The 23,551-nt window shown below is 47.2% G+C and overlaps 2 protein-coding genes across 3 annotated transcripts; one reads left to right on the plus strand and one right to left on the minus strand.

Moving 5' to 3' along the window:
- Window positions 1-741: 741 nt before the first annotated feature.
- LOC102780381 (porphobilinogen deaminase-like) lies at window positions 742-11,853 on the minus strand. Of its 2 annotated transcripts, XM_087841210.1 has the most exons (15): window positions 11,757-11,853; window positions 8,943-9,209; window positions 7,253-7,306; window positions 6,942-7,014; window positions 5,846-5,895; window positions 5,606-5,661; window positions 5,222-5,299; window positions 4,597-4,674; window positions 4,439-4,514; window positions 3,903-4,016; window positions 3,792-3,830; window positions 3,587-3,706; window positions 3,451-3,504; window positions 2,362-2,448; window positions 742-2,280 (listed from the first exon to the last, which is right to left on the minus strand). In XM_087841210.1, exons 2-15 carry the CDS (start codon window positions 8,964-8,966, stop codon window positions 2,107-2,109), a joined length of 1,077 nt encoding a protein of 358 aa, XP_087697336.1. In that variant the 5' UTR covers window positions 8,967-9,209; window positions 11,757-11,853; the 3' UTR covers window positions 742-2,106. The 2 variants fall into 2 exon arrangements, with proteins under 2 accessions (XP_087697336.1, XP_087697334.1); XM_087841208.1 differs by lacking the exons at window positions 8,943-9,209; window positions 11,757-11,853 and adding an exon at window positions 7,449-7,865.
- Window positions 11,321-23,551, plus strand: arcn1b (archain 1b). Its single transcript, XM_087841199.1, has 10 exons — window positions 11,321-11,528; window positions 13,168-13,431; window positions 15,542-15,721; window positions 16,082-16,287; window positions 16,379-16,540; window positions 17,200-17,365; window positions 18,068-18,215; window positions 21,514-21,622; window positions 21,723-21,927; window positions 22,881-23,551. Exons 1-10 carry the CDS (start codon window positions 11,526-11,528, stop codon window positions 22,968-22,970), a joined length of 1,533 nt encoding a protein of 510 aa, XP_087697325.1. The 5' UTR covers window positions 11,321-11,525; the 3' UTR covers window positions 22,971-23,551.

Below are 23,551 nucleotides of genomic sequence, written 5' to 3' on the forward strand. Positions count from 1 at the left end.
TTTAGGCCACAAACAGCATGCTCCCAGTACAGAAGCAGAACCGGAGCAATTCAAAGTCCAGTCTGCTCCCATCCGCGATTCAAGAAAACCCCAAACATCCAGCAGTGGCTGGGAATCCTCTGATGTCCCTTTTCTGAAATGCTGCGTTACTTTTATTCCAGATGTTCCCACAAACCTCACAAAGTTCTGCTTTTGCCTCGTCAGCGCACAGAATATTCTCCCTGACTTAAACGTGCTGCTTCTTCCTCTGAGCACTTCACACAACATCAGCCAAACACTTGTTTCTGTGCTCTGTCCAACATTCATCATCACGGTGCTTTTGGGAGACTTTATGTTGGACTCTCCGTCACACATGCAGTGGAGTCTGAGTTTTGGGTCTTTGTGACCTGCTTGATAATTCATATCTCTTAATGTAATTTTGGTGAGCCGCTCACTTTTGATAGTTTCCAGGTTTTCTCCACGTGTGGACTCTGACTGTGGGCGTGGACATCCTGTCAGACTGATGTCAGTCATCGTGATCCTGTTTCTTTCGATCGGGCCGCAGCACGCCGCTCTGAGGTCGTCACCTTTCCCGTGAGACATTAGTAAGACCTGGTCGTGGCTGATAACACTGAACTCGTTACTTTTCCCCATTAATAAAGTAACATTTGCAGTTCCTCGAGTTATCATTGTCTAATATTAAAGCGTACCTGATGATCTGAAATATGCATGATAAAATAAGGAGCAAATACTTTTTCACAGCACAGTAACTTTATTGCTTCTTGACGACCTTTTGTTTTGAACAGTCGGCGCTGTGGAAGATTACAGAGTACAACATGTTCTATGTTATAAAGAAGTTAAAGCTGGAAACAGATATGGCTGACGTGACCTCTCGTTGGCTCAGGAGGTTTTTTAACATATTTATCCATGAACACTGGACATATGATGCAGACTGAAGACTGCTGCGTGTAAGGCAGGTGTGCAGTTTGTAGGCAACATGAGATAATACTTAATCACTGTAAAATCATTAACACATTGTGATATATGGGGGGGGGTTACAGCATGTTGCAGCGTCAACCTTTATGTGCCGCTAACCTGACGTCTGTGAGCTGATGAGTCCTGACCAGTAAAACCTTGTGTGTGCTGAGTGATGGTGACGGACTCCATAAATATAACAGGTGCTCTAATCATCCATCTACTGTCAATATTACATAATGATCCACAAATATAAGTCAGAACAGCGTAACAGGACGAAGGTCGTCACCACAGCGTGAGTCTTCATCGTTACAGAAACTGGGAACTTTTCTAATCACGTATGGTTTTCTTGTTGATGATGCGTGTCCAGCTTCGGGGAGTCACCAGCAGCGCTCACAGGAGCGAAGCTCACAGTTCATCCTCATCATCGGCCTCCAGCAGGGAGGCACGGGTCTGAGAGCTCGTACAGGAAGCTTCCTTCAACTTACAGCTCTGCATCATCGCTGAACGTCGACTAATGTGAGAAAACATAAATCTCTGACACACATCAGTAAGCATGGATATCAGTGCATCCCTGTGCCAGCAAAGCACTACAAGAGACAACAGTGCATGAAGAATCAGAGCTGCAGTCATATTAAACCCACACATGTGCATTACTGCGAATGTTAAAGGCATCAAAGGTCGCTCCATGAAGCCCCGTGTGTGGATCAAATATGCTGATGAGCTCGCTCCACAGCTGTCACCTCTTCTGTCGTGATGGCAACAAATGAGTGAGTGAACATAAGCGTGAATTTTGCAGACAGTCCGCCTTAACGAACAGCGCTCGTCACCATCGAGACGAGAAGATGCAGTGAGCGACGACAGCAGATGAAGCGTCTGAGCTTTGGGAACAAATGATTAAAGGCTGTTAAGTGTTGACAACAATGTCTGAAGGCCACTGTGTGTTTCTTCCTGAACGTGGCTCAGGTTCCACGAGGTTCTCTGCGTGAGAACACAGGAACCGAGACAGCGGGGACTCTCAGCGAGCGGATAATAATGACCCTGAGCACAGGTCCTGACCTCACGCAGCAAACAGTCAGCACATCAACATCAGATGGAGCTCAGGTGGCGACCGCCTGCACGCTCTGGAGCCCCGCCGTCAGCCAGGAACACCTATCTGGCGTCGTTGAGTTGCCGGGCCACCGTCAGGATCTCCTTGGCTCCTTTGCTGAGCAGTAAGTCGGCCAGGTCGACGCCGAGCTTCTCGGCCTCGTCCTGGACGCCACCTGGGATCCTGTTGGCCGTGACTCCCACTCGCTGGACCTGCTCGTCCACCTTTTCTGAGCTCTGTGGCAGAAACGCACGTTACTATGACAACAGGTTCCTACGTGCAACGACGGTAACGTGGCAGAAACACGCAGCTCTTACCTGGCTCCCCACAGCGATGCTGACCTGCATGGTTTCCTTCAGGCTGTTTGAGCCATCCAGACTGTACACCGCCCCCGTCAGGTACAGCTGGAAACACAGGATGTCTCCGGGTTACTCACACGTTCAGACAAGCTTTTAAGATCAGATCAGAGCGGGCCGCAGAATCAAACAGGACTTGGTTTGTCTCCATACTCATGCACTGCTAATGATTTAAGGATATTGATCAGTCACAGGTAAACTTCTGATTATCGTATCCCTGCATTTATAGTTCAGTCGTCTTGCAGAAGCCTGCTGAGGCCCAGCACGCAGTGCCCATCAGCTGTGACGCACGCAGCGCCCATCAGCTGTGACGCACGCAGCGCCCATCAGCTGTGACGCACGCAGCGCCCATCAGCTGTGACGCACGCAGCGCCCATCAGCTGTGACGCACGCAGCGCCCATCAGCTGTGACGCACGCAGCGCCCATCAGCTGTGAAGCACGCAGCGCCCATCAGCTGTGAAGCACGCCACTGCATCAACAGACCCTGAAACACTGAAGCCACAGCAGATACAACAGAGCAGCTTTATTGATGAGTTAAGCTGAGCAGGAGCCACAGCACACACTGTTACGCTGTTTGGTATCATCACTTCTGTATTTGGGGCGATCGTGGCTCAAGAGTTGGGAGTTCGTCTTGTAATCGGAAGGTTGCTGGTTCGAGCCCCAGCTTGGACAGTCTCGGTCGTTGTGTCCTTGGGCAAGACACTTCACCCGTTGCCTACTGGTGGTGGTCAGAGGGCCCGGTGGCGCCAGTGTCCGGCAGCCTCGCCTCTGTCAGTGCGGCTACAATGTAGCTGCATCACCAGTGTGTGTGGATGACTGGATGTGTAAAGCTCTTTGGAGTCCTTAGGGACTAGTAAAGCGCTATATAAATACAGACCATTTATTACTGATACTGTTGTGATACTTGTGGCCATTAGCATAAAATATGAGTGTTTGTCACTTGGTGCCAATAGTCTGTTGTTGAGACACAGCAGATAAAGTGTGTACATCTGTAGCTAACAAGAGCAGGATGTCTAACAGCGCTGAGCCACAGGCACTAACACTCTCACCTGGGAGTCCTTCACTTGGGTGTGCACGGCCACGGGGACACTACAGCCACCCTCCTGCAAAAATAACACACAAATAAATGATAGATCATCATCACAGACTCACACAAAATGAACACAAGTGTGTGTGTGTGTGTACCAGGCGTCTGAGGAAGGCTCTTTCAGCTATGCAGCGCAGCACAGTGTCGGGGTCATGAAGGATGGACACCATCTCTAGGATGTCTGCATCTCTGGCCCGGACCTCCACTGCCAGGGCCCCCTGAAACACACACATGCAGCTTACTGGGAGCCGTGAACAACCACCGTCCTGTGGATTCCTGACCGTTCCACTCGGCAGGTCCTACCTGTCCCACAGCATACATGCAGTCTTCGGGCTCCAGGATCTACCAGGGGGAAGAATCACACTGTCAGACTAGAAGTGCCACCCACAGGCGTCATATGAGCACACAGGGTACCTGGCTGATGCGGCGTTCCCAGCCCATCCTCCTGAGGCCGGCGGCGGCCAGGATAATGGCGGCAAAGTCGTTCTTCTCATCCAGCTTCTTCAGCCGTGTATTCAGGTTCCCACGCTGAACACTGCAGCTCAGGAAAAGCCCACCAAACCCAGAAACTGCCCACTCAAAGCCCACTGGATAATGGCCATCATCATCATCATCATCAACACAGTTTGGGACTGTTAGCAGTCGGATATATTTCCTAAACATCAGCTGATGTCAGCCGCTAGCTTGGCCCTCTGTGTGTGCTTGTTCAGCCCGACTGAGTGTTTGTGACCTGCACTCCAGCTGCTGTGATAAAACAGTATCACAGTAACCACGCATGAGAAAATGATCATTTACCCAGAGGATTATGGCTGCTTGTGGTGTAGCAACATCCAGGTAATTATTGTCCTAATGAGCCATCGTGGTGTTGAGTGTTGTGTGTATGTGGAGCTGGTTTCCTCTGTGCAAACAGCTGATGAACAGGAACAGTGCGGCTGCTCTCAGAAGGATACGATGTCTTTGAAGTCCAGGTGGGGGAATCTCTTCTTCAGCTGAGCGGCTCGGCGCAGCGAGCTGGTGCCAATCACACTGCACAAACCAAGTCGAGTGTTAGACGTGAGAAAGAGTGAGCAGATATAAGAACGCATCGACGAGGTCCCTCTGACTGCACCTGTTCTCGGGCAGCGTGTCCAGAGTCTTCCCTGCATGGCTCGGGTGTAGGACCACTGCATCGTGGGGGTTTTCTCTCCTGTAAGACGCACAGATGACAACGATGCTGCAACGATCTATGACCCCAACCATTATTTGACTTATTGTCCCAACAAAGGACGAGCTGGTGCTCCGCACACTGCGTGGCCCCTTTGGTACTAATCCTAATCCTCGAAATAACTTGTTTTTCATCAATTTTAAACTGGCACAATGTAACTGCACACACTACACCAGGGTGCCCAGTCCCCGAGTTACCGTCCTGCAGATGCATCTTTGTTCTGACACACCTCAATCTAATGAATGGCTTGTTATCAAACTATTTGATGCGGCTGTGCTGAGTATGCATGCATCTACAAGCTGCAGGACAGTAGCTCTCGAAGGCTGGGATTGGGCCCCTTGCACTACACCCTTCACCCTGAATCAAAAGCATGACGTGGACCCTTGGAGTCATAAAAGGTTATCTAAGAGCAGAACGTCATCGATTACCCGTGTGAAGACCACGAGGTGCCGGGTGTCCTGAAATGGTTCTGAAACGAGTAAATGCATCCAAAGTAAGTGTAAGAGTCAGAAGTGTGTGAGGGACTCACTTCAGCACGGCTCCGATGGTGAACCCCGGGGGCAGAGTGGTGGGAAGGTCTTTGAGGGAGTGAACAACCAGGTCGACCCTGCAGCACACACAGGATACGCACTCGCATGTATGAGCTCCACAATTAACCAGAGCCCACCTGCTACATCTGAGGCTCCTATCACAGTCTGCATGTTCCTGTGACTAACACCACACAGCTTCTCTGTGTTTTCTGTTGCAAAACTCTTGACACTAGCAGGTTCCTACACTGGTATCAGGCTGCTTCTTCTTTTAACCATTGAAATGTGCACATTTTACAGGCTGCTGAGTGACTATTCGAGCTGAGGGCTTCTGAAGAAGAGGAAATAGGAAGGAAGTGTGAAGCAGTGTCAGAGGTCACACTTACTCATTCCTCTCCAGGGCGTTCTCCAGCTCTTTGGTGAACAAGCTCTTCTCACCAATCTGCAGGAGACAGATTCCCATTAACTGCTTCACATTTATCAAGAACCTCTTTTTTCTTCCTGGGATGAGCACAAGTCATAACTCCATGTTTGGTCTGCACTGTTGCTCATGGAGCAGCGACCTCAGCGCTGACAGGACTGTAGGTGGCAGCAGTCGTGTCCGTGACACTTCCTGAAAGCCTTACCTTTGACAGAGCAGTATCGAGGATTTTGTCTCCTGTTGTTGACATGGCAACTGGAACACAAAAGATTAGATCATGAGACGAGCCGACAGTAACTCATGCTGCACTTTTCCCACCCTGTAAGAAGGGCAGTGAACGCACCGTCAACGGACTGGAAACTAGTAACAAATGTAAAGACACAAAATGTTACCATTAATCCTGTTTGTCTGCACAATGGTGCTGTTGGTAATTTAGCTTTTAGGTTTCAAATCCTCAAATTTGAGAACTTTTTTCTGAGCATCAAAAACCTGAAAGTACTGGCTCTCCCTCCTGACAGGGATCTGTGAGCACTAAGCAGCATTTGTGCGATATTTGGACATCATGTGAAGCCGTTTTGTTCCTGCTGAACAGCTTTAATGCGGACTTCTTGCAGTGGGAGGGTGGAAAACAGAAAAAGTAGCGTTGCTAAATTTGGTAGCAGACTTACAGGTGGTGGTATCGATTAAATGTGCAGATCCATATAAAGACTGCTGCACCTGTTTTGTGTTGGTTGAGTCTCCAGAAAAAGAAAAACCCAGGAGAAAGTACTGAACATGAGAGTGACTGTCTGCAAACACTGAAATACTCTTTTACCTTTTAGTTACTGTTTTCTAAAAAGTTACAATTCCTTTTTATTTTAATCAGAATTAAAACAGAAGAATAAAACTGGCATTTAAACATGGTAATATTCTGGGCCAATCAAAATCACTATCAGTGCACGCCGCCTTTTAATAGGACGATATATTCAAAATCACTGCTTCTATGTAATATGATGGATTTACTTTGTTCAATAATTCCTGGCTTTTAGTTTCCATCTGTGGCTACGAGGCGCAGGAACAGTCGGACTGCTGCTCACGTTCAGTGAGGTTTTTCTGGAAACACGAGGTCACCAGCTGCTTTGAACAAACACACAAACGTCAGTGTGTTCAGTGCGGTGAGGATGGCGTGACAGCGTGGACAGATTCTGACTCACTTTTAAGACTTAAGCTGTAAGAACATGTGTGTGATCCATTCACTCTGATCGGGAATAGAAACATGGAGCCAGAGCTACAGACGCTGCACAGAGGCGCTGCCTTCTTACCGATCTCTAAGTGGATGTCAGGGTACAGCTCCTTCAACGTTTCGGCCACGCTGTCCGTCTGGATGCGAGCCAGCTGCAACAGAAGATCAACTCGTTGCATTCACACTTATTAAATCAGCAGCACAGAGCAGATGACAGTTATCATAAAAACACACTCGTCAGGCAGGATTATCTCTGTGGAAAGGAAGTCCAGACGCTTTCAAATCAGATAATTCACAGCCGACACTCGAGGATCTGTAAGTTCAGCTTTACATTAGAGTCAAAGCTGCCTGAATTTGAAGCTCCTGATTGGATAATAATGTCACACTCACCTGGCTCTTGCGGGTTCCCACTCGAATGACTCGGCTAACTTTGCCGTTTCCATCCTGTCGGAACATAAAACCAGATCAGCCACAAGATTTTACAAACGCTCGCTCGCTTCCAAGATGTATTCCTCATGTGTTCAATCAGCACAACACAGTTTCTGACTTTAAGTACGAATGAATGACCCCTCTCTGCTGGCCTCACCCTGATGTACTTGTAAGGTCCTTCCTCCATGATCCACACTGAGCTTCTGCACTGTAGAGGCTATTGTGTGCGCTGTGTGTCTGGGACTGACTGCTGCGTCCTGGTAAGGAGCTTTGCTGAGGTCATATAGCCTCTTGATACTAAACAGTGTCCTTTCTTACTGGACCCAGCTGACTCCTCCCCCACTAAGGACCTCCACCTCTCTGGTTCCCACAGATAAGTGTGTCTTTTCAATGAGTCCGTTACAAAAGGCAGTTTAGGAGGGTCCTGGTTACAGGGTGTGGTCACAGGGAAGAGTGTGGGTGGAAACGTTCCTCTTCAAACACAGTTACAGAAATATCCAGATAACACAGCTGGCTGTTTTTAATCAGGGACACACACGGCTGAAAGATACAAACACTGCTCAGAGTAAAGACTGATCTTAAACGCGTCACTGGAAGTCTTTATTTCCTTGTGATCCTGGTCAGACTTGGCCTACAGTTTAATAGCAGTGGCCGAGTAAAACAAAGTAATACTCACAGTATTTCCGTATTTGCTAATATGCTGTAGTTTAAAACTAAAAATGCTGTTTAATAAAAATAAATGATAATCTTCAACAGCACCAGATGTTTGATTTGACTGTTTGTTTTTTGACTAGATTACTTATTATACACGTTTTAATTATTAATTAAAATAACTGATAATTCACTAATTTCTGTACGCGCTACATGCAGATTACATCGTTAAAATATTATTTGTAACATTTTCTTTCTTTTTACTCATTTATTTTTCACCTGACCCGTGCACGTCTCAGACATAACTCTGGGTATTACGAAGGGTGAAAAAAAAGACTGAATTTCCAGCCGTCTGTCCGAAAACTGCATCCAAAAATCGATTAATTTGGCATGTTTACTCAGCGCCTTTATAAACATGCCTGTTATCGTGTAGCCGATGTTAGCAGGTGGCAAACATCCATTCGGCACCGGTGACATAATAGCTAAGTGTCATTTTAATAAAATGCTGAACTTTTAAGTGCGTTCACCTCCAAGTTTATCAACGTAACTCTGAGGCAGTGCTGCCCATTTCACGAGGGGGGAATATAAAAGCTAAACAGCTAGCTTAAGTTACTCAGTATCAGTCTCTGAGTTACTTCAGTCTGAGAGGGGAAACAGTGGCGGTGGGTTTTCGGTGTCAGTAGCTAACACGCTGAACTCTATCGTTAGCAAATGAACAAGCACGCAGCCTGTACGGTTAGCGTTCAGTGTTTCGGTGTCATCACTCTGTTTGGCGGCCTGCTTCTAACCAGCGCTGATCTTAACTATTAGCTTTTTACAGCTACTGTCTGTCACGTTTGACACCGCCCCCTGTCCAATAGAGAGCAGAATCCGCAGACAAGCACAAACGTCAGCCAATCAACGAGCCCTACGTGATGACGAAATTTACACACAACGCGTGAACGCTAAACGAGCAGCAAGTCCACCGGGAAAACCTGACAGAACAGTGAAGAAAACCTACCGGAGAACTAGCTTCTTCCGACATGTCGGTGGTTCGGTTGACTCCGCCGGTGTTGCACGAATCAGCAGCGTGTTTTTCTGGACACAGAGACTATTAGAGACACCTAAACTCCTGGATGAACTCCGAGCACTCGTCTCAAACAGCTCCGCGTATGAATGAGCGTGGTGGCTGTGATGTCATCGGACCGGCTAGAGGTCATTTCCTGGTCCCGCCTGTCCTTTCTGCTTCTGCGGGCGTGGGTGCTCACATCCACGACTTCAAGTGTGACTGTGTTGGAAGTTTAAAAGAAACAAAATTGTTATTGATTAAGAAGGGAAAGCGCAATAATTGACTTCCGGCTGCCAGTAGTATTAGAATGATTACTTTAAAAGTTGACGTCTTGTGTCATGTTTTTGTGATCTGACGACGTGGCCATAAAACCTGTCTGTCAACTTTGGACTTTTATACCAACTACACCTGTAGGCTTATCCAGTGAGTCAGTGGATTCACAATGTCGGAGGCAGGACTGGGAGTAAATGTATTACACGCATATTCTTACATTGTTACTGTATAATTTAACGGAACAGTGAAATATCTGTTGCTTGAAAAAACCAACATCCTCCGCAGTGAGATAAATACAGGATCGCGCGTGTTCCTCTTCCCTTTGTTTAATGGCGACACCTAGTGACCTAAATAAGTTACTGCAACACTGTGACGTGTGTAGTTTTTTATGCTAGGGGTCTAAAATGAGAACCATTTTCCCCCTCCCCCTGGGTGAAAGACGCATCGATGTGTTCACACTCCAGTGACGCAATCAGACAGCAGTATGACGTCCAAACATACTCAAGTATGCAGACTGGAGAAAAGAGCAGGCAAGGATCAAACTACCAACCTTCTGACTAGTAGAGGACCGGCTCTACCGCCCGAGCCACAGGCACTAATATACAAACATGTAAACAGTATTCCCATATGAGTGTTGGATTTATGTCCCTAAGAACATTCTGAATATCTTAAAGTGTTCCTGCCACCAGCATCTTGCTTACGTGTGCATTTACATTAAATAAAAAATACTGTGCTCAAACTGCAGCACGGTGGTTACTGTTGCCGCACAGCAAGAAGGTCCTGAGTTCAATTCCACCATCAGGTCTTTCTGTGTGGAGTTTGCATGTTCTCCCCGTGTTTGTGTGGGTTCCCTCCGGGTACTCCGGCTTCCTCCCACAGTCCAAAGACATGCAGCTTGTGGGGATAGGTTAATTGGATAATCCAAATTGCCACTAGCTGTGAATGTGGGAGTGAATGGTTGTCTGTGTTTTAGCCCTGCGACAGACTGGCGACCTGTCAAGGGTGTACCCCGCCTCTCGCCCTATGACAGCTGGGATAGACTCCAGCGACCCTGAATGGATGGATGCTCAAACTGTCTGCTTAAAATGTTCTACCTCATCTATAAGCTATCAAACCCATTATTTTCCATAAACTAAAATATTTCCTGCTACACTCATCCCCCATGCAAATAAAGAAGTCTGTATTCTTTTGACTACGTGATCAAAATATTAACATACTAATTAATATAAAATTTAAGTGAATATTATTATGTTAATATTAACCAAATAAAACATGCTAATGCAAGGCAATTTTCTTCTTCTATATGTTTAATAATTTATTAATTATCTTCAGTAATTAATCTTCTGTCTGGGCATTAATCCCACAGTCCAAAGACATGCACAGGTTAGTTTAATTAGATAACTCTTTATTGTCCATGCACAGTCACACCTGCTAACAGGAAGTTGGAAATTGATTGAACTGGAATAAGCTCCAGCTAGTCGTGGAACTGGATAAGCAGAAGGATGGATTGTTGGAGTTAATGTTTACTTTTCTTTCTTTGATAATAATAATAATAATAATAAACAGAATTCAACATTTTTGTAACTTAAACTTAAAAGACAAAATGAAATTCCATAATATATCTGACTTTGTTAAAGTGCAACATGTTAGTTACATTCCTCACAGCTCACCCATCGTTAGTTCACATCACGGATACACAGATGGGATAGGGTTAGTGTTTTGACGATGGTGGTGGAGAGCGCTGCCTGCACTGTGAGGACTGTAGCATATCATTCTTTTTACACGACCCCCTGTGTGCTCTGTGGGTGAAGACATTTTCATCCGGAGACCAGCCCCATCAGACGTGAAATGCTATCACTCAGAACTACTCTGACCACCTCTCTGAATAATATTTATGTTTGCCAGGTTATTGATACGCTGATAAACGTTAAAAGTAATCGCGTGGAGGTAATTTGTGGTCAGTAGTCAGAAGTCTAAAGAAGAAGAAGAAACGCCGGTGGAAGTAATCTGAGTAACTTCTTTATGCAACAAGGCCAACATTTGAGGGCCCACGTCATTGGTTTCCACGGTGGGCTGATCCAGCGCGGCTCTTCCGGTGGAGACGTGGCTCTGTGCTGCTGCCATATTGACGCTAACTAGCTAACAATCACACAACTGGAAGTCAGCTGTATATTCGCACCTTGCTATTCCAGAGGGACGAGGAATCACCAAAGCAAGAAACGTGAGAGACTGACGACCGTCGTGCCGTAGAGAGAGACCACAATGGTGAGTGACAGTCGAAAGTGACCATTATTTCCCTGCCTTTTATCGGGCCTAGCGGCTATCATAACATTGGCTAGTAGCTAAAGCTAGTTATGAGCAAACTAGCTTCTCCCCCCTCATGAAGGAAAGAAGACAACTAATAAACGGTGCTTTTTTTTATCGGAGCCACAGTGATAGCGACATGTTCAGGTGCTAAAATCGAGTAAATGAGTCGTCAAAGTTGAATTTCACCTGAGTGAAGCGCTTTAGCTGTGCAGTCCGTGCTGACGTGAACTAGCTTTGCGGGCTAGCGCTAGTTGTCTCCTGTCAGTAGCCGGATCCGTGCAACCACTGCCTTCTGTCAGATTGTAATAAGCCAGGTTAAACCGACCCGGCTCTGCGACGTACCCCAACTATACGTACAACTGTGTTATTATAGTTAGCTAGTGTCGATGACTTCGATAACCAAAGTTGCTGCGCGTCTTTATCGAGTTCACGTCGGTGCGATCGGGTCTTCCATTTCTATTGTCAACGTGTAATCAGTGCAGTTCCTCCATTCATTTAGCACAGCCACGTAAAGCGTCCGTTTATGTCAACCATTGTTATACTCATTATATTAAACGACCCCTGATTCTTTTATAAGATCGTTTTCCATTGTGCTAACATCTGCACCAGTAAGACACGCTCACCTAAGAGAAAGGCAAACAGTTCATGTGCATTTAGTAACGTCATCAAACAACTACAGCCGTGTGTAATCAGGAGAGCACCAATATATCAAACGACAAGTACTCTTGTCTGGTTTTTCTGACTTCACTGTATCGGCTAAATATCAGAATCAGCTGATATGGTCCTACCTGAGTGTAGGCCACATCAGGCTAGCATTGGCTAATGGCTGACTTAGACTTCTACAGTGGATATTTGAAGAGCCAACGATGTAACCTATGCAAGTGGCCAATCTTATCGGCATTTGTGTGCTGGTGCATTATCTGCTAATTACATTGTGCTCGTTTCCTGGGTTTCATATGCAGTGTCGCCTATGACGAAAGCAAATAAGACTTTTTGCTCTGAGTCTCCACTCTTCAATGTGAAGCTTTTCCACTTCTTTGTGCATTTCCTCATGTTCACTCTGATAGTTTTGTCAATCTTCCTCCTGTAATTTGGTGAAATGTGTGTTCTTATTTACTATGATTATTATTCCTTATATGTAGATGATGATTGATAAATCAAATCAAAGACTGCAGCAAAAACTAGCAGAAATTCACAGGAGGGATCGGTGGTATTGAACAGTCACAGCTGTTTCTGGCTGTGTCAACGTGACGTGGTGTTACATTTTTAGGCAGGAGCACATCAGGTTAAGATGTAGGGTTTCCAAGTAGTTTGCAGTCACAGTGTACCTATGTTGTAGATTTCCTGCTGATGAATGAATCCTCAGTAAGTGTGATGAAGATCTGCAGTAGTGTAAACAGTTCTGGGTTTTTTGTTGTTTAGTTTTTTCTTGTTTCTTTGGAATAAAAGAAGAAAATATTACATGAAAAAAAATATTGAATGTTGACATTTGCTGACCTGTTGTTATTATGAGCATAGATGTTGGTCCGATTACTGCATCTTTAGTTGTAATACTTCAGGTCTGTGGGAAACTAAAGTAGTCCTCTGTACCCCTCAGGTGCTGTTGGCAGCGGCGGTGTGCACCAAGGCCGGCAAGGCCATCGTATCGCGGCAGTTTGTGGAAATGACCCGGACACGCATTGAGGGTCTCCTAGCTGCGTTTCCTAAACTGATGAACACGGGCAAGCAGCACACCTTTGTGGAAACAGACAGCGTTCGCTATGTGTACCAGCCGCTGGAGAAGCTCTACATGGTCCTCATCACCACCAAGAACAGCAACATCCTGGAGGACCTGGAGACACTCAGACTGTTTTCCCGTGTGGTAAGCGCACACAGGCAGGCTTGGATAGACGTCAGTTTGCAAAGAGCATTTAAGTACATGTTGTCTGACCTGCCGACGAGGTGACCGGTAACAAAGAAGAATAAATGCAGAGACGTGTCACTGTAAAAACCTGTACGTTCTGAGCGTTACAGTAAGTGTACAGGATGGATGCAGCTTCTTTGAAACCAGCTGTGATGAACAAAGGGTGATCTCACTGTAAAAAGATGACTAGCTAGCAGCATGTAAATCACAAACATTAGCCGATGAGCATACGTTGGGTAATCCTCACACCCAAAATAACTCATATTCACATAATGGGCTCAATATTTTATCTATTATGGCCTAAAATCAGTCACCGAGCCCATAAACTCACCAGCTAAGTGTTTACCTGGAGACGCCCCCTGGTGGCCGCTGAAAAGAAAGCAAAGAAAGATTACAGACTTCTCTTTGTTGCTTTCCCAGTTTGTTGTAGTTGGAAGAAAGTTGAAGAAAGAAAAAAATCTAATGACTGAAATGATGTTAAGGTGCGAGAAGTTGAAATGTGAGGTGGAGCGATGCTTTTGCTACCAGCCTTTAGGGAACACGGCCACTGAACTTCACGCTGACTGAAGTGATGAAGTCAACGGTGTTAGGCTGTTAATGCAACACGACCAACGTTTGTATTGCAGTAGATGTTAAGAGTCAGGCTTTAACAGCAAAAAATATAAACATTTAAAATACAGTTTTAAAAACACTGCATGTACAAACCAGGAACAAAAATAATAAAAAATAATAAATTGAAGTCCTCACGTTAAAACTGCCCTCAGCAAGCAGCTGCTCTAATCGGTGTTACTGCATAACGAGACTCAAAGCTCCTCTGAAGCTCTAAACACTAAATAACAGCAGAGGACAAAACACTGAAGATGTCTTTGTAGCCTAGCAACAACACGTGTAGGAAAAAGCGCTCTGAGTGTGAGTCCACGTTTCCTTCCCGTGCAGGAAGCACTGCCTGTGGACACACAGCATTACGCCACATTCTCTTATTCATCACTGTGTTTAAAAGGCCACTGTGGGCCTTGTTTACCTACAGTTGTTGTTCAGCACAAAGGCCCCTGTCTCCAATGAGGAGAAACAGCTGTAACACCTGCGTCCCTGATGCTGTCTGTTTGATAGGCCAGCCAGTATCCATGTGGGAAACATGTCACTGTTGGCATATATCATTTTTGCATCCTCTGCTGCGAACTGTGAGGACACGGTAAGAAGGAAGTCTACATACAGATGTCAGTTTTTCATTGTGAATCCAGTTGATGCTTTGTTGTATTCAGTCACATGTTGTTGATGGTGATAGAAGTGGGGCAGATGGTACACGTGTGCCTCATACCAGTTAATCTGTATGGAAGCTGGTGTGCAAACGAAGATTAGGTTCTGGGAATAATGGGTAAATAAATTCAATTCAATTTTATTTATATAGCTCCAAATCACAACAAAAGTCGCCTCAAGGCGCTTCATAGATACAGAGAAAAACCCAACAATCATATGACCCCCTATGAGCAGCACTTTGGCGACAGTGGGAAGGAAAAACTCCCTTTTAACAGGAAGAAACCTCCAGCAGAACCAGGCTCAGGGAGGGGCGGGGCCATCTGCTGTGATTGGTTGGGGTGAGAGAAGGAAGACAGGATAAAGACATGCTGTGGAAGAGAGACAGAGGTTAATAACAGATATGATTCAATACAGAGAGGTCTGTTAACACATAGTGAGTGAGAAAGGTGACTGGAAAGGAAAAACCCAGTGCATCATGGGAATCCCCGGCAGCCTACATCTATTGCAGCATAACTAAGGGAGGATTCAGGGTCACCTGGTCCAGCCCTAACTATATGCTTTAGCAAAAAGGAAAGTTTGAAGCCTAATCTTAAAAGTAGAGATAGTGTCTGTCTCCTGAATCCAAACTGGAAGCTGGTTCCACAGAAGAGGGGCCTGAAAACTGAAGGCTCTGCCTCCCATTCTACTTTTAAATACTCTAATGGTGTTAGTAAAGTCTGTCAGCGAGAACGAGGCTACAGTGGTGCCTAATGTGTCCTTGTTGTATCCTTATCCATTAGTTTAAATGAATCGCTCCTCCCTTCTGTTCCAGATCCCAGAGTACTGTCGTGTGCTGGAGGAGAGTGAAATATCGGAGCACTGTTTTGACCTGATCTTCGCCTTCGATGAGATCGTTGCACTGGGCTACAGAGAGAACGTCAACTTGGCTCAGATCCGCACCTTCACAGAGATGGACTCCCACGAGGAGAAGGTGTTCCGCGCCGTCAGGGAGGTGAGATGTGGCTCCGCCTACCTCGTTGGATTCCTGTTGAATTATTCAGGCAAATTAGAAAGAAGCACATGGAAAGTTATATTACACAATTATTATTTGTCTTTTAAAAGGACGATTGGAGTTTAGTGATGATTTTCAAAGCTTAATAGAAGGAGGGAGATGAAGGAGGATATGAGACGTACACACTGAACAGGTTAAGCAAAGTGTGATGAACCCGCAGGGTTGACAGCACAGCTGCACTGTCAGTATTTAAAATTTAACAGTCTTATATTTTCCCTCCTTCAGAGTGACTGTCAGCTGTCGTGACTGTATCAGCGCTGCTCTTCTGATCCCTGCTCACTTTCTTTTGTAATGCTACAGACTCAGGAGCGCGAGGCCAAGGCAGAGATGAGGAGGAAGGCCAAGGAACTGCAGCAGGCCAGGAGGGACGCTGAGCGCTCCGGGAAGAAGGTGCCAGCTTTTGGCGGGTTTGGCAGCGCTGGCATGACCAGTGTGTCCTCGGGGACCATCATCACAGACACCATCATCGAGCCAGAGAAGCCCAAGATCACAGCGGCTCCAGTCAGGTACAACGAGTTTGTATGGGAAGATGTTGTTGTGGTTGCACAGACAGTGGACTGATCAGGCTGACGGGACATCGTGTTTGTTTCTGTTCAGACCAAGTGGACCCAGTAAGGCTCTGAAACTGGGGGCTAAAGGGAAAGAGGTGGACAATTTTGTTGACAAGCTCAAGTCTGAGGGTGAAACCATCATGCCCACCACAGGAAAGAGGGGATCCGATGTTTCGAAAGCTCTGCCACCACCAGTCAACATGGAGAGGTACGTCATCATTCAGTGCTGTGTATTCCTCTGGGACTGTTTTCATCAGGCTGCAGTGACAACATCTGAGCTGTGATCACGACACATTTACTTACTTATTCTTCTCATTTGTGGCAATCCAATACTTTTACCTTAAATATACAAGTTTCCCTGTTAAAGTCAAATACCAGAAGGATAAAGGATGATGTCATTACAGGTCGAGCTTGGCATCAGTGCGCCCTAACCTAGTTATAAAACTGTACATTAATTAATCCCCTGCTTTAATGCACCACCCAGTTAGTGACACAAAACAAACACACCCACAGTGTGACAGGTGCGTGACAGGTGCGTGCCGGGTGCGGTTAACAGGCTCATAGATGTCGCTCAGTGGATCCTAAAGTTATGATTGTTATAACTGTAATATAACTTAATTCTAACATTGTAACAATGTAACATTTTCATAAGTGAGGCTTTTTAATTTGTAACAAAGTGTCCAACAGTGCAGCACGCCGCACAAACAGGCTGCTTACAGCCAGGTGAAGAAAACGGATGGTTACACATCTCCTGTTTCATGTGTGCGTGCGTCTCACTGCTGTAACTTCAGCTTCATGCTAAGATTCAGTCACAGGGTCATCTCAGTGCTGCTTTCTTAAAGTGCGTGTGGGTGATTTGGCCTGCAGTGTGCATCTGCGTGTGGAGGAGAAGATCACATTGACCTGCGGCCGTGATGGCGGCCTACAGAACATGGAGGTGCTGGGTATGGTGACGCTCCGAGTCACAGACGACAAATATGGACGCATCCGCCTGATTATCAATAACAATGATGGCAAAGGATTGCAACTGCAGGTTGGTTTATCACACACACACACGCGTGTGCAGCAGACAGTGCTACACTGTGTATGTTATGTTAAACACATAACCCAGTTTTATTTTCATTTGTTTTTAACCATAATCATAATTTTGAAGTGCGTTTGGATTTCAGCTGTGTACCTGAACGTTGAAGCTACAGTTATATGATGAATCTATATACTCTCAGTCCAGACGGTCAGCTTTCATTTTACACGCTCAGCTGTTGAATAATCACACACGGTCCCCTACTTACAGGGGCTCAAACACAATCCAACAAACAAAGATAATTATTATGTTTTAAGAAATATTTCTGTGAAAGCACACAAACTATGTTAAACGCTGTCAAGAGCATGCCAGAGCAGCAGGTGGCGATATAACCCCACATTCAGAAAACACAGAGTGAGCAGTGTGATGTTAACAATGAGATGAAGGCAGACACAGCAGTGTCGACAGGTAAACACAGAAATTCCTTTCAGGTTTGGATGACTGCATGTTTTTGGTTTACAGCAGCTTGCAAATGCAAATGTCCCTCTTCAAATCAATTCCAAAGACTTAAGCTCTTTACTTTGTTGAGAAATAATGAAATAGTAATAAGAGCGTAAGCCTCTGAGTGAGTCTGTTTAAAGTGACCAGGCTGTTTTACTGTGATGTTTGACAGTTAAAGATCTTTATTGAAACGTCTCGCCCTCTGTTTCTTAGACACATCCTAATGTGGACAAGAAGTTGTTCACAGCTGAGTCTGTGATTGGCCTGAAGAACCCGGAGAAGTCCTTCCCTCTTAACAATGATGTGGGTGTGCTGAAGTGGAGACTACAAACCACAGACGAGTCCCTCATACCTCTAACCAGTACGTGCTGATGTCTGCAGCTCCTGTCCTCTTTAAGAAAGCACGCTGACAGTGGTAGTGATGTTTGTTTCCCACAGCACAGGATGGCATCTGTAGACGATGTTTAGCCTTGCATGTGTGCCCAGTCTGAGCTATTCCGCTTGATGTATGACAAATACAAGCGTCGCATATCCTCAGTGAAGAAGTTAAACTAGCACGCTGTGATTTAGTTAGCTGAGTAGCTGCGTAATGATTTCATTAGATAATGGGAGCCTTGATGTTAGATGGCTGTGTGGGAAATGTTGAAGATTATTATCATTACTGGCATGGCTGTAATACTGCAGTAAATATTGTGCTGCAACCTGACCGACTCTTCCTCCTCACTGACCGACTCTTCCTCCTCACTGCAACCTGACCGACTCTTCCTCCTCACTGACCGACTCTTCCTCCTCACTGACCGACTCTTCCTCCTCACTGCAACCTGACCGACTCTTCCTCCTCACTGCAACCTGACCGACTCTTCCTCCTCACTGCAACCTGACCGACTCTTCCTCCTCACTGACCGACTCTTCCTCCTCACTGACCGACTCTTCCTCCTCACTGACCGACTCTTCCTCCTCACTGCAACCTGACCGACTCTTCCTCCTCACTGACCGACTCTTCCTCCTCACTGCAACCTGACCGACTCTTCCTCCTCACTGACCGACTCTTCCTCCTCACTGCAACCTGACCGACTCTTCCTCCTCACTGACCGACTCTTCCTCCTCACTGACCGACTCTTCCTCCTCACTGCAACCTGACCGACTCTTCCTCCTCACTGACCGACTCTTCCTCCTCACTGACCGACTCTTCCTCCTCACTGCAACCTGACCGACTCTTCCTCCTCACTGCAACCTGACCGACTCTTCCTCCTCACTGCAACCTGACCGACTCTTCCTCCTCACTGACCGACTCTTCCTCCTCACTGACCGACTCTTCCTCCTCACTGCAACCTGACCGACTCTTCCTCCTCACTGACCGACTCTTCCTCCTCACTGCAACCTGACCGACTCTTCCTCCTCACTGACCGACTCTTCCTCCTCACTGCAACCTGACCGACTCTTCCTCCTCACTGACCGACTCTTCCTCCTCACTGCAACCTGACCGACTCTTCCTCCTCACTGACCGGCTCTTCCTCCTCACTGCAACCTGACCGACTCTTCCTCCTCACTGCAACCTGACCGACTCTTCCTCCTCACTGACCGGCTCTTCCTCCTCACTGACCGACTCTTCCTCCTCACTGACCGACTCTTCCTCCTCACTGACCGACTCTTCCTCCTCACTGACCGACTCTTCCTCCTCACTGCAACCTGACCGACTCTTCCTCCTCACTGACCGACTCTTCCTCCTCACTGCAACCTCACCGACTCTTCCTCCTCACTGTAACCTCACCGACTCTTCCTCCTCACTGTAACCTCACCGACTCTTCCTCCTCACTGACCGACTCTTCCTCCTCACTGTAACCTCACCGACTCTTCCTCGTCACTGACCGACTCTTCCTCCTCACTGTAACCTCACCGACTCTTCCTCCTCACTGACCGACTCTTCCTCCTCACTGTAACCCGACCGACTCTTCCTCCTCACTGTAACCCGACCGACTCTTCCTCCTCACTGTAACCCGACCGACTCTTCCTCCTCACTGCAACCCGACCGACTCTTCCTCCTCACTGTAACCCGACCGACTCTTCCTCCTCACTGTAACCCGACCGACTCTTCCTCCTCACTGTAACCCGACCGACTCTTCCTCCTCACTGTAACCCGACCGACTCTTCCTCCTCACTGTAACCCGACCGACTCTTCCTCCTCACTGTAACCCGACCGACTCTTCCTCCTCACTGACCGACTCTTCCTCCTCACTGACCGACTCTTCCTACTCACTGCAACCTGACCGACTCTTCCTCCTCACTGCAACCTGACCGACTCTTCCTCCTCACTGCAACCTCTCCGACTCTTCCTCCTCACTGACCGACTCTTCCTCCTCACTGACCGACTCTTCCTCCTCACTGCAACCTGACCGACTCTTCCTCCTCACTGCAACCTGACCGACTCTTCCTCCTCACTGACCGACTCTTCCTCCTCACTGCAACCTGACCGACTCTTCCTCCTCACTGACCGGCTCTTCCTCCTCACTGCAACCTGACCGACTCTTCCTCCTCACTGACCGGCTCTTCCTCCTCACTGTAACCTGACCGACTCTTCCTCCTCACTGACCGGCTCTTCCTCCTCACTGTAACCTCACCGACTCTTCCTCCTCACTGCAACCTGACCGACTCTTCCTCCTCACTGCAACCTCACCGACTCTTCCTCCTCACTGACCGACTCTTCCTCCTCACTGACCGACTCTTCCTCCTCACTGTAACCTCACCGACTCTTCCTCCTCACTGACCGACTCTTCCTCCTCACTGACCGACTCTTCCTCCTCACTGACCGACTCTTCCTCCTCACTGTAACCTCACTGACTCTTCCTCCTCACTGCAACCTGACCGACTCTTCCTCCTCACTGACCGACTCTTCCTCCTCACTGTAACCCGACCGACTCTTCCTCCTCACTGCAACCTGACCGACTCTTCCTCCTCACTGCAACCTCACCGACTCTTCCTCCTCACTGACCGACTCTTCCTCCTCACTGACCGACTCTTCCTCCTCACTGTAACCTCACCGACTCTTCCTCCTCACTGCAACCTGACCGACTCTTCCTCCTCACTGCAACCTGACCGACTCTTCCTCCTCACTGTAACCTCACCGACTCTTCCTCCTCACTGACCGACTCTTCCTCCTCACTGCAACCTGACCGACTCTTCCTCCTCACTGACCGACTCTTCCTCCTCACTGACCGACTCTTCCTCCTCACTGCAACCCGACCGACTCTTCCTCCTCACTGTAACCCGACCGACTCTTCCTCCTCACTGCAACCTGACCGACTCTTCCTCCTCACTGACCGACTCTTCCTCCTCACTGACCGACTCTTCCTCCTCACTCTAACCTCACCGACTCTTCCTCCTCACTCTAACCTCACCGACTCTTCCTCCTCACTGACCGACTCTTCCTCCTCACTGCAACCTGACCGACTCTTCCTCCTCACTGCAACCTGACCGACTCTTCCTCCTCACTGCAACCTGACCGACTCTTCCTCCTCACTGCAACCTGACCGACTCTTCCTCCTCACTGCAACCTGACCGACTCTTCCTCCTCACTGCAACCTCTCCGACTCTTCCTCCTCACTGCGACCTGACCGGCTCTTCCTCCTCACTGTAACCCGACCGACTCTTCCTCCTCACAGTAAACTGCTGGCCGTCAGAGAGTGGGACTGGCTGTGATGTCAACATTGAATATGAGCTGCAGGAGGAGAACCTTGAGCTCAATGACGTGGTCATCAGCATCCCTGTACCGTACGTACTTATTCACGAAATGTGTATAAGAAGAAAACTGTGTTACTCTGTTACATCCCTGTCAGTCCTGTGTATGACCGACATTCCCGGTGCTCCTCAGGTCTGGAGTGGGAGCTCCGGTGATCGGTGATCTGGATGGAGAGTACAAACACGACAGCAGGCGAAACATCCTCGAGTGGTGCCTACCTGTCATTGATGCCAACAACAAGACGGGCAGCCTGGAATTCAGCGTCGCTGGGCAGCCCAATGACTTCTTTCCTGTCAGCGTGTCCTTTGTGTCTAAGCGCAACTACTGCGACATCCAGGTGGGTTGCTTATGATGGAGTCTCAGTGTGAGGGACAGAAGCTCTGTTTAACTGAGGAGCACATTTTCACAGAAGATCTTCGGTTCTCTAAAGTGAATCGGCCTTTAATTTAATACGTGACAAACGTCAGTAACTTCATAATTCAGTTTTATTTATATAGAAGCAAAGAACAAGTCACCTCAGGGTGCTTTTAAAGTAAAGAGCCTACAATAATACGGAGAATACCCCAACAATCACTGTGCTGTGAGCAAACGCTTGGACAGTTGGAAGGGAAAACTCCCTTCAAACAGGAAGAAACCTCCAGCAGACCCGGGCTCAGGGAGCAGTGGCCATCTGCCGCGAGTGGGTGGGGGTGAGGGGAGGAAGATGGGACAAAAGACGCTGTGGAAGAGATTATTAATAACTGGGACTGAGTGGCCCTGGGATTTGGGACAAAACACATGTTGTCCACTTAAGACTGTTTTATTACATAATAAGGCAGGCTAACGTTAGCTGTTGGCTAACATTAGCCAACAGCTAACAGCCTAATGTTAGCCAACGTTAGCTGTTGGCTAACATTAGCCAACAGCTAACAGCCTAATGTTAGCCAACGTTAGCTGTTGGCTAACATTAGCCAACAGCTAACGGGCTAATGTTAGCTAATAGCTAACAGGCTAATGTTAGCCAATGTTAGCTGTTGGCTAACATTAGCCATCAGCTAACAGGCTAATGTTAGCCAACGTTAGCTGTTGGCTAACATTAGCCTGCCCCAAAAAGTCACTCTGTGGTTTTTGTTTGCTTGTAACTAAAGAAACAAAACAATCCAAGTTTTCAGTGGATCAAAAAGCTGAATGGATGTTTAAGAGGCAACAGAGTGTGGCGTGAGCTTAAAATCCAGATCACAGTGCTGTGTGTTCGTCCCTGTGATAGACGGAGTAGCTGCTGCTAACAGACTCATGTTTCTCTGTCCACAGGTTACCAAAGTGACTCACGTAGACGGCGACAGCTCCGTTAGATTCTCTTCAGAAACCTCCTTTGTCGTCGACAAATATGAAATCCTGTAAACCCGTTCAAAGAAAAAAATTGAAAAAACAAAATCACCAACAAAAAAAAGTCTAAATCTATGCTTCACAGAAAGATTGAAGATCTCTCGCCTGCCCACCCTGCATACTCTATGAGACTGTGAACATCGACAGGACTCAGTCAGCCCTGGGGCGAGGCCTCTTCCTGTGGTGGAGCGTAGCAGCGGTGGTGTATTTATATGTTTGTATGAGAGGATCATCTATATATAGAGTTAATTAAACCGGCACACACACACACACACACACACAGAGCAAACTTGTGTCCGCCAAGCAGAACTGTAAATGGGACAAAGTAGAGGATGACTGCAGGGGTGCAGGAGAGCCTAGCGGTCAGGTAAACCCTGGCGGTCGACCGGGCCACGACACTGAGCGCTGGTAGTTTAACTGCCCACCCTGGTGTTCATGCATCCTCCACAACGCTCGCTCGCCGGGATTCTCGCTCTTTCTTTTCACGTTTTCTAAACTGCAGAATAGTAGCTGTCTCAGTCGTTATAAGCCTGACTTTGTTTAATCACTAAACTGTTGTGATCTGATCTCTTGGTATCGTTCTTCATTCTTCTTTT

This window comes from Neolamprologus brichardi, chromosome 1 (genome assembly GCF_056152115.1).
Source record: "Neolamprologus brichardi isolate AB-2024 chromosome 1, ASM5615211v1, whole genome shotgun sequence".
NCBI lineage: Eukaryota > Metazoa > Chordata > Actinopteri > Cichliformes > Cichlidae > Neolamprologus > Neolamprologus brichardi.

What these genes read in the sequence shown, in the direction of transcription:
- LOC102780381 (XM_087841208.1), bottom strand. Translation starts at nt 7,478, where the DNA reads ATGGAGGAAGGACCTTACAAGTACATCAGG. An exon ending in GCATGTATGCTGTGGGACAG is followed by an intron (nt 3,707 to 3,791) that starts GTAGGACCTGCC and finishes TGTGTGTTTCAG; the next exon opens with GGGGCCCTGGCAGTGGAGGT. An exon ending in GAGCCTTCCTCAGACGCCTG is followed by an intron (nt 3,505 to 3,586) that starts GTACACACACAC and finishes TTATTTTTGCAG; the next exon opens with GAGGGTGGCTGTAGTGTCCC.
- arcn1b (XM_087841199.1), top strand. An exon ending in GCAAAGGATTGCAACTGCAG is followed by an intron (nt 17,366 to 18,067) that starts GTTGGTTTATCA and finishes TCTGTTTCTTAG; the next exon opens with ACACATCCTAATGTGGACAA. An exon ending in GCAACTACTGCGACATCCAG is followed by an intron (nt 21,928 to 22,880) that starts GTGGGTTGCTTA and finishes CTCTGTCCACAG; the next exon opens with GTTACCAAAGTGACTCACGT.